The sequence below is a fragment of the Mobula birostris genome, chromosome 16, assembly GCF_030028105.1.
Source record: "Mobula birostris isolate sMobBir1 chromosome 16, sMobBir1.hap1, whole genome shotgun sequence".
Lineage (NCBI taxonomy): Eukaryota > Metazoa > Chordata > Chondrichthyes > Myliobatiformes > Myliobatidae > Mobula > Mobula birostris.
In genome coordinates, this window is record NC_092385.1 from 78,396,377 (window position 1) to 78,412,384 (window position 16,008).

The following is a 16,008-nucleotide window of genomic DNA, read 5'->3' on the forward strand; positions in this document are numbered from 1 at the left end:
ATTGTAAACACGGCGCAGCACATCACACAAACCAATCTTCTGTCCTTGGACTAACTTTACACCGCACGCTGTCGGAGCAGTGCTGCCAGGATAATCAAGGACACGACCCACCCAGCCAACATACTTTTCATCCCTCTTCCCTCCGGGAGAAGGCTCAGGAGCTTGAAGACTCGTACGGCCAGATTTGGGAACAGCTTCTTTCCAACTGTGATAAGACTGCTGAACGGATCCTGACCCGGATCTGGGCCGTACCCTCCAAATATCTGGACCTGCCTCTCGGTTTTTTTTTTGCACTACCTACTTTTCGTCTTTCTATTTTCTATTTATGACTTATAATTTAAAATTTTAATATTTACTATCGATTTGTAATCCAGGGAGCGGGAAGTGCAGAATCAAATATCGCTGTGATGATTGTACGATCTAGTATCAATTGTTTGGCGACAATAAAGTATAAAGTATTTTTGACCCCTATTAGGCAGGGGTACACTTTAGTGTAGTCTGGGGTGAAGTATGTTTTATATTTTCTTTTTTGGAACACTCTGCCATGGCGCCCCCTCTATCTCTCGCTCTCAAAAAAATGGATTTCCGGGATATTGTATGTAATTTGCGGGCGTCAGGGAGCCACTATCTATTTGCGGGAGACTGCCAGTCAGCGATGCTCTTTCCACGATTATTTCTTTCTTGTAATACCATGGGTTCTAATCTTCTTAAGCAGCCTCGTGTGTAGCAGCTTGCCATAGGCCTTCTGAAAATCGAAGTACACAACAGCCACTTTTGTCTATCCTGCTTGTTATTTCCTCAAAGAATTCCAACAGATTTCTCAGACAAGATTTCCCCTTAAGGAAACCATGCTGGCTTTGGCCTTTTTATCATGTGCCTCCAAATTCTCCAAAACCTCATCCTTAATAATGCACTCCAACATCTCCCACCCACTGAAGTCAGGCTAACTGCCCTATAATTTCCCTTCTCATGCCTCCCTCATTTGTTGAGGAGTGGAGTGACATTTGCAATACTCCAGTCCTCTGGAACCATTCCAAATTCTACTACTGCCTCCACAATCTCTTCACCTACCTCTTTCAAAACCTGGGGTATAGTCCATCTGGTCCAGCTGAGTTACCTAGTTTCAGACTTTTCAGTTTCCCAGGCACCTTCTCCTTAGTAATAGGTACAACACTCACCTCTGCTCCTGACACTCTCACATTTCTGGCATTCTGCTTGTGTTTTTCACAGTGAAGACTAACATTTCTTTGTCCCCCATTATTACCTCTTCAGCATCATTTTCCAGTAGTCCAATATTCACTCTTGCATCTCTTTTTATATATCTGTAAAAACTTTAGGTATCCTCTTGTATATTATTGGCTAGCTTACCTTTATATTTCATCTTTTCTGTCTTTATGTTTTTTAAGTTGCCTTCTGTTAGTTTTTAAAAGCTTCCCAATCCTCTACCTTCCCACTAAGTTTTGACTACGTATATTATATGCACCCTCTTTTGCTTTTATATTGCCTTTCATTTCCCTTGTCAGTACAGTTGCCTCATCCTCCCTTTAGAATACTTCTTCATCTTTGCGATACATCTTTCCTGCGCCTTCCAAATTTCCTCCCTCATGCCTCTGTAATTCCCTTTACTCCACTGTAATACTGATACATCCAACTTTAGCTTCTTCTCAAACTGCAGGGAGGGTTCTATCAGATCATAATTACTGCCTCCCTGGTGTTCCTTTACCTTATGCTCCCAAATCAAATCTGGTTCACCTTAAGAGTTTCAGTTCCCCGAATGGACTCAACCACTAGCTGCTCTAGAAAATCATCTCTAGGTATTCTCCAAATTCCCTCTCCTGGGATCCAGCACCAACCGATTTTCCCAATCTATCTGTAAATTGAAATTCTTCATGATTATCACGACATTGCCCTTTTTACATTGCTTTTCTATCGCCTGTTGAATTTGTAGCCAAAGTTCTGGCTATTGTTTGGGGGCCTGTATATAACTCCCATCATACGTCTCTTTACCTTTGCAGGTTTTAAACCCTACCCATAAGGATTCTACATATTCTGATCCTATGTCACCTCTTTCTAAGGATTTGATTTTATTTTTTATCATTAGAGCCACCCCACCCACACCACCTACATATCTGTCCTTTCAATACAAAGTGTATTGTTGGATGTTAAGCTCCCAACTATGACCTTCTTTCAGCCATGACTCAGAGATGCCCACAAAGTCATACCTGCCAATCCTTAACTGCACTACAAGATCATCTACCTTATTCAGTACATACTGCGTGCATTCATATATAAAACCTCCAGTGTGTATTTATCACTCTTAGATTTTGGCCCCCTGTATACTTTAACTTATCTCCACTGACTACAAGAGGGTAGGTAGAGTGAGCAAAGAGGAATAGTGAGATAGTTTTCATACATTTATGCACCATTCAAAAATCTGGATAGCAAAGGGGGGGGAGGCTGTTTCCTAAAATGTTCGGTAGATGCCTTCAGGCTCTTGTCCCTCCTCCCTGATAGTTATTAGTGAGAAGAGGATGGTGAAGCTCCTTGAGGATAGGTGCCACCTTCTTGAGGCACCACATTCTGAAGATGTTGGGGAAGGCTGTGGCCATGGTGGAGCTGGCAGAGTCTACAACCGCCTGCAGCATCTTTTGATCTTGCACATTGGAGCCTCCATACCAGGTGGTGATTCAACCAGTCTGAATGCTCTACACTATTTAAATGTGTTGATATTTTTTTGAAGTTGTAATCCCTGTAATTGGCTACAATATGATCTTTATGTTCTAACAAGTCTTCTGCATTGCACTGAATTGGTGCTGTTTCATGCACTATTGCTGAGCTTGTCAACTTCATCAAATTTGCCTCCAACTTACACCTTCAACTTAAATTCACTCTGTTCTTTTCTGACACATCCCTCCTTCTTGATCTCTCTTTCTCTATCTCTAGACAAACTATCACTTGACATCCTTTATGAACCTACACATTTCGATGGTTATCTTGACTATACCTCTTCCCACTCTGTCTCCTGTAAAAATGCTATTCCCTTTTCTCAGTTCCTTCATCTCGGCCACATCTGTTCCCAGGATGCGTGTTTCCTATCGAGGATATCAGAGATGTCCTCCTTCTTCAAAGAATGGAATATCACTTCCTCTTCCATTGATGTTGCCCTCATCTGCATCTCCACCATTTCCTGAAAGTCCATGCTCAGCCCATCTGCTCACCACCTCTTGTCTTTACCTACTGCCCCGTGAGCCTCCACACCCAAGAAATCATTCTCTGCAACCTCCGCCATCTCCAAAGGGATCCTACCACAAAACATATCTTTGCCTCCCCCCGCTTCTCTCTTCTTTCTTCAGGGATCACTCCCCCCGTGATTCCCTTGTCCATTCATCCCTCCCGGCACTCATCCCTGCAAGCAGCAAAGTGCTACACTTGCCCATTCACCTAATCCCTCACCTCCATTCAGGGCTCCAAACAGTCCTTCCAGGTGAGACAACACTTCATCTGTGATTCTGCTGGGATAGTGTATTGTGTCCAATGCTCTTGATGCAGCCTCCTTTACATTGGTGAGACCCGTCATAAACTGGGGGACTGCTTTATTGAGGACCTCCATCCATCTAAAGCAGAACTTCTTGGTGGCCAATCATTTTAATTCCGATTCCCATTCTCATTCTGACATGTCGGTCCATGGCCTCCTCTTGTGCCACAATGAGGCCACCCTCAGGGTAGATTATATTCTGTCTGGGTAGCCTTCAACCTGATGGCATGAATATTGATTTCTCCTTCCGGTAAACAAATTCCACCCCCTCCCCTCTATTCCCCACTTTAACCTTTTACTTCTCACCTGCCTATCACTTTCTCCTGGGCCCCATCCTTTTCTCCCACGGTCAACTCTTCTGTCCTGTCAGATTCCTTCTTCTCCAACCCTTTACCTTCCCTGCCCACCTGGCTTCACCTCTTGCCTTCTAGCTTTCCTGCCTCTCCTCCCCCCATCTTTCTATTCTGTCTTCTTCCCCCTTCCTTTCCCGCCCTGAAGAAGCATCCTGGCCTGAAACATCAACTGTTTATTTATTTCCATAGATGCTGCCTGACCTGCTGAGTTCCCCCAGCATTTTGTGTGTGACTCTTTTTTAGAATAATGTCATAACTTTAGTAATATGTACCTTTAATTTTGAGCCAAGCATCTTTCTCAACCTGCTTTTCAACTTTTATGTGAATAGATATGAGGTCAATTGCTGACCTTCATTATAATTTTTTTATTCAAGTTTGTATTTCCTTTCCTTGCTGTCCAATGAAAGCAGATCCTTTGGTTCCATTTCCTAATTTTTCCCCCTATAAAAGCTAATTACTATGAAGATGGGGCAGAATTTGTTAAGTGTGTCCAGGATGGATTCCTGTCACAGTATGTGGACAGGCCGACCAGGGGGAATGCCATACTAGATCTAGTACTAGGTAATGAACCGGGTCAGGTCACAGATCTCTCAGTGGGTGAGCATCTGGGGGACAGTGACCACCGCTCCCTGGCCTTTATAATTATCATGGAAAAGGATAGAATCAAAGAGGACAGGAAAATTTTTAATTGGGGAAAGGCAAATTATGAGGCTATAAGGCTAGAACTTGCGGATGTGAATTGGGATGATGTTTTTGCAGGGAAATGTACTATGGGCCTGTGGTCGATGTTTAGAGATCCCTTGCGGGATGTAAGGGATAAATTTGTCCCAGTGAGGAAGATAAAGAATGGTAGGGTGAAGGAACCATGGGTGACAAGTGAGGTGGAAAATCTAGTCAGGAGGAAGAAGGCAGCATACATGAGGTTTAGGAAGCAAGGATCAGATGGGTCTATTGAGGAATATAGGGAAGCAAGAAAGGAGCTTAAGAAGGGGCTGAGAAGAGCAAGAAGGGGGCATGAGAAGGCCTTGGCAAGTAGGGTAAAAGAAAACCCCAAGGCATTCTTCAATTATGTGAAGAAAAATAGGATGACAGGAGTGAAGGTAGGACCGATTAGAGATAAAGGTGGGAAGATGTGCCTGGAGGCTGTGGAAGTGAGCAAGGTCCTCAATGAATACTTCTCTTCGGTATTCACCAATGAGAGGGAACTTGATGATGGTGAGGACAATATGAGTGAAGTTGATGTTCTGGAGCATGTTGATATTAAGGGAGAGGAGGTGTTGGAGTTGTTAAAATACATTAGGACGGATAAGTCCCCGGGGCCCGACGGAATATTCCCCAGGCTGCTCCACGAGGCGAGGGAAGAGATTGCTGAGCCTCTAGCTAGGATCTTTATGTCCTCGTTGTCCACGGGATTGGTACCGGAGGATTGGAGGGAGGCGAATGTTGTCCCCTTGTTCAAAAAAGGTAGTAGGGATAGTCCAGGTAATTATAGACCAGTGAGCCTTACGTCTGTGGTGGGAAAGCTGTTGGAAAAGATTCTTAGAGATAGGATCTATAGGCATTTAGAGAATCATGGTCTGATCAGGGACAGTCAGCATGGCTTTGTGAAGGGCAGATTGTGTCTAACAAGCCTGATAGAGTTCTTTAAGGAGGTGACCAGGCATATAGATGAGGGTAGTGCAGTGGATGTGATCTATATGGATTTTAGTAAGGCACTTGACAAGGTTCCACACGGTAGGCTTATTCAGAAAGTTAGAAGGCATGGGATCTAGAGGAGTTTGGCCAGGTGGATTCAGAATTGGCTTGCCTGCAGAAGGCAGAGGGTGGTGGTGGAGGGAGTACATTCAGATTGGAGGATTGTGACTCGTGGTGTCCCACAAGGATCTGTTCTGGGACCTCTACTTTTCGTGATTTTTATTAACGACCTGGATGTGGGGGTAGAAGGGTGGGTTGGCAAGTTTGCAGATGACACAAAGGTTGCTGGTGTTGTAGATAGTGTAGAGGATTATCAAAGATTGCAGAGAGACATTGATAGGATGCAGAAGTGGTCTGAGAAGTGACAGATGGAGTTCAACCCAGAGAAGTATGAGGTGGTACACTTTGGAAGGACAAACTCCAAGGCAGAGTACAAAGTAAATGGCAGGATACTTGGTAGTGTGGAGGAGCAGAGGGATCTGGGGGTACATGTCCACAGATCCCTGAAAGTCGCCTCACAGGTGGATAGGGTAGTTAAGAAAGCTAATGGGGTGTTAGCTTTCATAAGTCAAGGGATAGACTTTAATAGTCGCAATGTAATGATGCAGCTCTATAAAACGCTGGTTAGGCCACACTTGGAGTATTGTGTCCAGTTCTGGTCACCTCACTATAGGAAGGATGTGGAAGCATTGGAAAGGGTACAGAGGAGATTTACCAGGATGCAGTCTGGTTTAGAGAGTATGGATTATGATCAGAGATTAAGGGAGCTAGGGCTTTACTCTTTGGAGAGAAGGAGGATGAGAGGAGACATGATAGAGGTGTACAAGATAATAAGAGGAATAGGTAGAGTGAATAGCCAGCACCTCTTCCCCAGGGCACCACTGCTCAATACAAGAGGACATGGCTTTAAGGTAAGGGGTGGGAAGTTCAAGGGAGATATTAGAGGAAAGTTTTTAATCAGAGAGTGGTTGGTGCGTGGAATGCACTGCCCGAGTCAGTGGTGGAGGCAGATACACTAGTGAAGTTTAAGAGACTACTAGACAGGTATATGGAGGAATCTACGGTGGGGGCTTATATGGGAGGCAGGGTTTGAGGGTCGGCACAACATTGTGGGCCGAAGGGCCTGTACTGTGCTGTACTATTCTGTGTTCTATGTTCTAAAATACTAAAACTGGAAAATAACTTGCCTTGGCCAAATCTAGTGGTTAGCTCCAGTGATACTGATATTTGTTTGAAGTGTGTGATCTTGACTAAAAGTGGTTAGTATGTGCCACAGAAAATCCAAAAAAGATTGTTGAAAGTTTCTGAGAAATTAGTTAAAGAAATAATTACATACCTAGTCATTACAAAACCTTAATGATATTAGATTTGAAAAAGCAGTGCCTAGTTCCAATGAAATAGTGTTGATACTCAGAACAACCAGTGAATATAAAAAAGTGATAATGCTACCTATTCCCTTTATTTTAATTCAGAACTTGACACTTCCAGTAGCAAAGGGAAACTCTTGAAATTTTTAGACCAGTTCTTTGTACTATGAAGGATAGTATTGTTAACCAGAAAGAACGACAATCAGTGAATGGGAATGGATGTAGTCATGTTGTGAGACTGTCCTTGTGGTGGCTGTTTTGTGAACTGTTTGATGAACTGATTCTTACTCTGGACTGACTTAATCAGTTGCAATTGAATGTGGACACCAGGAGTTTCAGCTTATAATCTGCTAAATCTGAGACCATTCTCTGATAGGCTATTTATGTAAAATGGGAGGCTTGAAGAAGCCATGTGTGATCTAGAAAAAGCAGGATCTTCCAGTTGCCACCCATTTCAATTCTCCTTGTCATTCCCATTCCAACATGTCAGTTCATGGCCTCCTCTACTCCCGCAATGAGGCCACTCTCAGGTTGGAGGATCAATAGTCAGCATGGCTTTGTGTGTGGTAGATCATGGTAGATCGAATCTTGTAGAGTTTTTCGAGAAGGTTACCAAGAAAGTAGATATGGATGTTGTCTGCATGGACTTTAGTAAGGCATTTGACAAGGTCCCACACGGGAGGTTAGTTCAGAAGGTTCAGACACTAGGTATCCGTGGAGAGGTTATGAACTGGATTCGAAATTGGCTGTGTGGGAGAAGACAGAGAGTGGTAGTGGATGATTGCTTATCAGACTGGAGGCCTGTGACTAGTGGTGTGCCTCAGGGATCTGTGCTGGGACCATTGTTGTTTGTTGTCTATATCAATGATCTAGATGATAATGTGGTAAAATTGGATCAGGAAGTTTGCTGATGACACTAAGATTGGACGCGTTGTGGACAGTGAGGAAGGCTTTCAAAGCTTGCAGAGGGATCTGGACCAAAAGGAAAAATGGGCCAGTAAATGGCAGATGGAACTTAATGCAGACAAGTGTGAGGTGTTGCAGTTTGGAAGGGCAAATCAAGGTAGGACAAATCAATGGTAGGACACTGAGGAGTGTGGAGGAACAAACAGATCTGGGAGTTCAGATACATAATTCCTTGAAAGTGACGTCACAGGTAGACAGCTTTGTAAAGAAGGCTTTTGGCATCCTGGCATTTATAAATCAAAGTATCAAGTATAGGAGTTGGGGTGTTATGGGGAGGTTGTATAAGACATTGGTGAGGCCAAATTTGGAGTATTGTGCACAGTTCTGGTCACCTAACTATAGGAGGGATATCAGTAAGATTGAAAGAGTGCAGGAATATTTACTAGGATGTTGCTAGGTCTTCAGGAGTTGAGTTACAGGGAAAGATTGAACAGGTTAGGACTTTATTCCTTGGAGCGTAGAAGAATGAGGGGAAATTTGATAGAGGTTTACAAAATTATGAGGGATATAGACAGAGTAAATGCGAGTAGGCTCTTCCCACTTAGATTAGGATAGATAAATACGAGAGGACATGGCTTTAGGGTGAAAGAGGATAGGTTTAGGGGGAACATTAGGGGGAACTTCTTCACTCAGAGAGTGGTGGGAGTGTGGAACGAGCTGCCACCTGACGTAAATGCGGACTCAGTCTTAAGTTTTAAGAATAAATTGGATAGATACATGGATGGGAGCGGTCTGGAGGGTTATGTACTGGGTGCAGGTCAATGGGACTAGCGGAATAATGTTCCGGCACAGACTAGAAGGGCCGAATGGCCTGTTTTCTGTGCTGTAGTGTTCTATGGTTCTAACTACCTTGTACTTCTTCCTCCCCTTTCGCCAACTTCTTAATCTGACGTCTCTCTCATTCCAGTCCTGATGAAGATCTCAACCCGAAACATCGACTGTTTTTTTCCATAGATGCTGCCCGGCCTGCTGAGCATAAGACATGGGAACAGAACTAAGCTATCTGGCCCAACAAATCTGCTCTGCCATTCAATCACGGCTGATCTTTTTTTTTTCTCCTCCTCAACCCCAGTTCCTGGCCTTCTCCCTGTAACCTTTGATGCCATGTCCAATCAAGAACCTGTCAATCTCTGCCTTAAATACACCCAATGACCTGGCCTCCGCAGCTGCCTGTGGCAACACATTCCACAAATTCACCACCCTTTGGCTAAAGAAATTTCTTCACATCTCTATTTGAAGGACAGCCCTCTATCCTGAGGATGTACCCTCTTGTCCTAGACTCTCCCACCATGGGAAACATCTTTTCCACATCTACTCTGTTTAGGCCTTTCAATATTTGAAAGATTTCAATGAAATCCCCCCTTCACCCTTCTAAATTTCAGTGAGTACAGACTCAGAGCCATCAAACATTCCTCGTATGATAACCTTTTCAGTCCCGGAATCATCCTTGTGAATCTCCTCTGAACCCTCTCCAATGCCAGCACATCTTTTCCAAGATGAGGGGCCCAAAACTGTTCACAATACTCAAGATGAGGCCTCAACAGTGCCTTATAAAGCCTCAGCATCATATCCCAGCTCTTGTATTCTAGACCTCTTGAAATGAATGCTAACTTGGCATTTGCCTTCCTCACCACCAACTCAGCCTATAAGACAACCTTCAGGGTGTTTTACACAGTGACTCCCACGTCCCTTTGCATCTCAGATTCCTGGATTTTCTCCCTGTTTAGAAAATAGTCTGCACAGTTATTTCTACTACCAAAGCATATGACCATGCATTTTCCAACATTGTATTTCATTTGCACTTTCTTGCCCATTTTCCTAATCTGTCTTCATCCTTCTGCATCCTACCTGTTTCCTCCACACTATCTGCCCCTCCACCAATCTTCATATCATCTGCAAACTTTGCAATAAAGCCATCTATTCCATCATCTAAATCATTTAAATACAACATAAAAAGAAGAGATCCCAACAACAACTGCTGCGGAACACGACTATTCACTTGCAGCCAACCAGAAAAGGAATAGAAACTTAGAAAACCTACAGCATAATACAGGCCCTTCAGCCCACAAAGTTGTGCCGAACATTTATTCTTTTATTCCTTTTATTTTTTTATCCTTTTATTCCCACTGGCTGCCTCCTACCATTCAGCCAATGTTCTAACCATGTTAGTAACTTTACTGTAATACCATGGGCTCTTAACTTAGTAGCAGCCTCATGTGTGGCACCTTGTGAAAGGCCTTCTGAAAGTCCAAATATACAATGTCCACTGCATCCCCTTTATCTATCCTACTTGTAATTTCTGTCATCTGCAGATTTTCTTGTGTTTGTGAATCAGTGATCTTGTTACCCAGTGTCTGGGTGACCTTGTTTGAACTAGTCAAAATTGAATAGATCAAAAGAAGTCACTTAAGGTACGAAGTTGAAGGCAAAGGCCGTAAAACAATATTTTTGTAGCCCTGGGCTACATTCAATGAAAACTGGCACAAGTTGGTCAGATGACCTTGAGCCAACAAAACTAAAATACCAGAGGCTGATCTGATAAGGGAAGGAATAAAAATGAAAATTTTGGGAGCACAGGCAGCAACAGCTCTCTTAAGACTAACCATTGCGGATGTGCAAGACCCTATGTTAGATACGAGGTGATCAGATGAGGAACACCTCGTCAGCATAGAGTCCTTTCCCGGGTATTACTTTTTCTATTCTTTGACTGTTCATGGATGGTCAGGGATACCTAGTAGGTTCACCCACAGGGATTCACTCGGTTCTGAACTGAGTCAGTAAATACAGATTCTCTCTGTGCCTAACTGATCATCATTACTAAGGGGTAAATCTCAGTAACAGTATCTTTGTGGAATGAGCTGTTAGGGGAAGTGACTGAGACAGGTTTATTTATTTGTTTGTCAAGATACAGCATTGAAGAGGCTCTTCCAGCGCAGCAATCCCCTGTTTAACCCTAGCCTAATCACGGGACAATTTACAGTGACCGATTCACCTACAAACTGAGGTCTTTGGATTGTGGGAAAGCCACGTGGTTATGGGGAGAATGCTCAATCTCCTGAGTGGCAGCAGCAGGAATTGAACCCAGATGGCTGGTATTGTAAAGCTTTCTGCTGACCACTAGGTTACTGTGCTGCTCCAAATAATAACATCCTTAAAAACAGTTGGACTGAAGAGGTTAGAAGGCAATGGGCAAATGTGAGCAAATAAGACGAGCTTGGATGAGGCATCTTAGTCAGCCTGCATCTAATGGGTTAAAGAGACTGTTTCTATGACATGCTTCTTTACATTGTGACTATATGTGCAAGACAAAGTGCTGGCATTTTTGGGCTGAGTTTTGAAACCAACAAACACATTCCAATTTGAAGAGTTGTAAAACATAACTGAATTTTGATTAATGTCCATTCCAATATATAAAAATGAATTTTATAGGGTTTCTACAAATAGGTGCTTGATGCTTACCATAGACTTGGAGGCCTGTTTCCATACTGTATGACCATGATGCTAATAACATAGATAAATCTTGTGACTTGGATAGGTTGGGTGAGTGGGCAAATTCATGGCAGATGCAATTTAATGTGGATAAATGTGAAGTTATCCACTTTGGTGGCAAAAATAGGAAAACAGATTATTATCTGAATGGTGGCGGGTTAGGAAAAGGGGATGTGCAACGAGACCTGGGTGTCATTATACACCAGTTATTGAAAGTGGGCATGCAGGTACAGCAGGCGGTGAAAAAGGCGAATGGTATGCTGGCATTTATAGCGAGAGGATTCGAGTACAGGAGCAGGGAGGTACTACTGCAGTTGTACAAGGCCTTGGTGAGACCACACCTGGAGTATTGTGTGCAGTTTTGGTCCCCTAATCTGAGGAAAGACATCCTTGCCATAGAGGGAGTACAAAGAAGGTTCACCAGATTGATTCCTGGGATGGCAGGACTTTCATATGAAGAAAGACTGGATGAACTAGGCTTGTACTCGTTGGAATTTAGAAGATTAAGGGGGGATCTGATTGAAACGTATAAAATCCTAAAGGGATTGGACAGGCTAGATGCAGGAAGATTATTCCCGATGTTGGGGAAGTCCAGAACGAGGGGTCACGGTTTGAGGATCTAGGACTGAGATTAGGAAAAACTTCTTCACACAGAGAGTGGTGAATCTGTGGAATTCTCTGCCACAGGAAACAGTTGAGGCCAGTTCATTGGCTATATTTAAGAGGGAGTTAGATATGGCCCTTGTGGCTACGGGGATCAGGGGGTATGGAGGGAAGGCTGGTACAGGGATCTGAGTTGGATGATCAGCCATGATCATAATAAATGGCGGTGCAGGCTTGAAGGGCTGAATGGCCTACTCCTGCACCTATTTTCTATGTTTCTATCTTTCTATGATTGGTTTTAGTTTTCCCAATATTTTCACTCAGTGGGTGGTTATTATATTGAATGAGCAGCAAGAGGAAGTGGCTGAGGTAAATACATAAATGATAGTTAAAAGGTACTTGAACGGGTACCTGGATATGGATAGGAAACGATATGAGGGATATAGGTTAAATATGAGAAATTGGGACTGGCTTAGATGGGAGTCATGATCTGGCTGCACCGCTCTATGACTTTATTTCATTGAAGTTCAAAAATATTCAAAGTTCAAAGTAAATTTATTATTGAAGTACTGTACATGTACGTCACTATAAACAACCCTGAGATTCATTTCCTTGCAAGCATTCATAGTAGATAACAAGAAAATCAATATAATCAATGAAAGACTGCACCCAACAGGATGGACAGATGACTAATGTGCAAAAGCCAACAAGCTGTGCAAATACAGAAAGAACAAAAGAAATAATAATAAATGAGCAATAAATATCGAGAACATGAGATGAAGAGTCCTTGAAAGTCAGTCCATAGGTTGTGGGAATAATTCAGTGATGGGGCAGATGAAGTTAACTGAAGTTAAGTGAAGTTATCCCCTCTGGTTCAAGAGCTCAATGGCTTCCTCTATGTTAACAGAATGCCATTAAACATAATGTCTGGTTTCATTCAAGCACATAAGTTATTATTCATGTTATTTTCTTCAACTATGCTGATGCTGTACATACCGAGTTTTAGCTGGAAGAAACTCAAATTTAGGCTTGTACCTTTGAATCTCAGTGTTTGAAAATTTAATTTTGGGGATCTGAGCTTTTTGAATTCTGAACTTACAATGTGCTTTCTTTTCTCTTTGTAGAAGGAGATGGAAATGAGTAATCTTAAAACTCAACTACAGTTAGTGCAGGAGTGTTTGGATGGAATGAAACAGTCACAATGTCAACAACATCAGAAAATATGTGAGCAGTTCAGCTGGTTTAAAGACCACCTTAAGTTTACTGAAATGCTATCAGAGCTTCATAAGCTTACTTCTACCACAAATCCTATCATCCAAGTACAGAATAATATGACACAAACAACTCCAAGTACAAGTAACCTCTGCATTGTTAGCAAGAGAGAAGCTTATTATGAAAGTACAGAGGTTTGTAGAACATCATCCCAACATCAGCCTGCATTAATAGACAACTATCAGCTTCATGGCAGCAAAGCTGTGTGTACAGACATGTTACCAGATGGTAGTAACCATGTTCATCTTAATGTTCACCAGAACATTTTATCAGAGAGTCCTAGATCAAGGCCATGTGATTTTGTTCCCAAAAAATTCACTGCAGCTTCAGATTGTGAAGACAGAAATGAAGACACTTCTACATGTTCCAGTGCAGTTAACTCAAATCACATAACATCTGTACATCCTGTCAGTGTTACAAATGGGCTATTTTCCCAAGCATTTACTCCTGGTGATGTTAAATTGGCTGAAGGCCAGAATGACTTTAAGAGCAAATCTACCCCTTTTCATAAAATGCATAACAATAAAGAAAACAAGTGGGGTATTGTTTCCTTCAGTCCAAGTGTAAAACATAATGATGGTCATACCAGGTGGCCGGACACAACCATGAGGAATAGAAAAACCACTTTTGGCAGTGCTGTGACATGCAAAAAGATTGGGACCAGAAGATGCCCCACTAAAATAAGAAACTGCATTTCACTCAAGGAAAAGGACAAGCTCATCAAAGCATCAAATAAGTCAAACAGGATTAATGTCAGTTTGAAAAAAGCTACTTTGACTGAACTAAAGATTACATCAGCTGGACCAAAGCAATCAAATGGTAGTGAAAAGAGTATCTTTGGCAAGTCACCTTATGAAAAGCGAAGATACCCTCTAGAAGGACTGCATGTGAAAGATGAGATCTGGCTGGAACAGGTGAAGAAAAGAAATTACTCACAGCAGCAGAAAGGAAAGAACGAGATTCCTGAACTAGTGAAGAGAAATCCTTCACGGCAACCTCCAAGCTCTTTTCAAGAGGGCTTTTTGCAGAATGGTATGGAATCTGACCATGTGTTTCAGTCATGGTTTAGTCCTTTAACTCCAACTCCAAGTCATGAGGAGTACTATGATAGTCCAACAAACATTGCACATGGAAGAGAAGCACAGAATAAAACACAGCTTAACTTTTTTGGCAGCAGTGACGACTCTGATTAGGAAGTAATTACATTGTGTTTCATCAAACTTCTTTAAAAAATGGAAACAAAGTGGAAAAAAAATAACATGAAAATTAAAATACTACTAATTTTTAAAAGTAAAATTATATCATTTTGCTTACTTTTATGCATAACACGTGCCTTCAGTTTATGTTGATTGGATTAATGTAAAAATTAATGCATTGAAGCTGGTGTTTCTTGACCATTGTTTAAAACTACAGTATCTTCATCGACATTCATAACGTTGATACTTTACCTTTTCTGTCAAGTCGGTGATAGTTGATTAGAAATTCTTATGATCTTTTAAATTTTTTAATTTTCTTTATTCTGTCAGCTTTGAAAGACCTGACATTTTTATAGTCATTGTTTTATTTAGTTACCTTAAATTTTATAGGCTATAGATTTACAGTACAGATACAGTACATTTACAGATACTTTTCCTGTACAGTTTTAAGTCTACACTTGTCTTTATTGTATTCTCTTCTGCATTGTTCTTTTTTATTGCATAGGCACTCTATGTCTTACAGCTGTCAAACTGGTGCTAAGAATCTGCTTCCATTGTAATGTGCAATAGTCTATCAAAGGAAACCAGTGGATCTGAAATGTAAACCAATGTATCTATCTGACTCTTTTTTGTTTAAAAATAATAAACATCCATTTGTATTATGCAAAGAAATTAACAAAATTTTGATTGTATGACTTATTAAGCAATTGGTAATTCTTTATGTAAGTTCTTATCACCTGGCACAGTCTTAGTGATGTGTGTAATGATCTTGTTTAGACAGCTATTTCCAATTTATATAATTTGTTCTCTTAACATGGAGAGTTTTTATTGATTTTCCATTGTTGCTTTTCACTTAAGGGTACAGGTGCATGATAGATCAGATTTTACAGGATCAGTGAAAACTTAAAAAATGTGTTATCCTTCCAAGTTTTCAGTGTAAGTGAAATATTACTGCCAAGGGCAAAATGCTGTAGAAACAGTACAGAAGGTAAAGAATCATGGACTTGAACAAAAATTGATTCATACCAGAGATCAACAGAATGGAAATCAGTGGGTAACATCATAGTCTTGGTAGCAAAGCTAAATTCCAGAAGTGTGTTAAGAGTAACTCCTGTTGATAGGAAGGCCGCATTTGTGATTTTTCACTGGCCTTGCTAAAGCTGAAATTGAGATGAAAATCATCCAAGGCTGGAGTCATATTTTATGCAAAAGAAATAACTTGTGGGGCCTAACACCTCAGACCGACACACATCTCAGTAGGATTTCCTCAGTGTCCTGGACACAGGCATCTTTCACTGGCTCATCAATGGTCCTTTTCCTTCATTGGGTGATGCCCACACTATATTGAGTCCACTTGCAATTCCTCAGAAAATGAAACAGTTGTAGATTGCATACAACAAGACCTTAATGATATTCCAGTAAAGTGACCAATACTAAGTAATATTACATCCTAATATTTATTCCCTTCATTACTGGAGCATTGAATCATCATCATCAGGTGCCATTGCCCAGTTTGAGCTTTGACTGCCATG

The 16,008-nt window shown here is 41.6% G+C and overlaps 1 protein-coding gene across 1 annotated transcript in view; it reads left to right on the forward strand.

The window, feature by feature from the left end:
• LOC140210897 (interactor of HORMAD1 protein 1) overlaps positions 1-14,748 on the forward strand; it is a 47,497-nt gene extending 32,749 nt beyond the window's left edge. Inside the window, exon 8 of the mRNA XM_072280162.1 lies at positions 13,133-14,748. Within this exon, the coding sequence (XP_072136263.1) occupies positions 13,133-14,473 (1,341 nt within the window). The 3' untranslated portion in view covers positions 14,474-14,748. The remainder of the gene's footprint in view (positions 1-13,132) is intronic.
• The last annotated feature ends 1,260 nt before the right edge of the window (positions 14,749-16,008 follow it).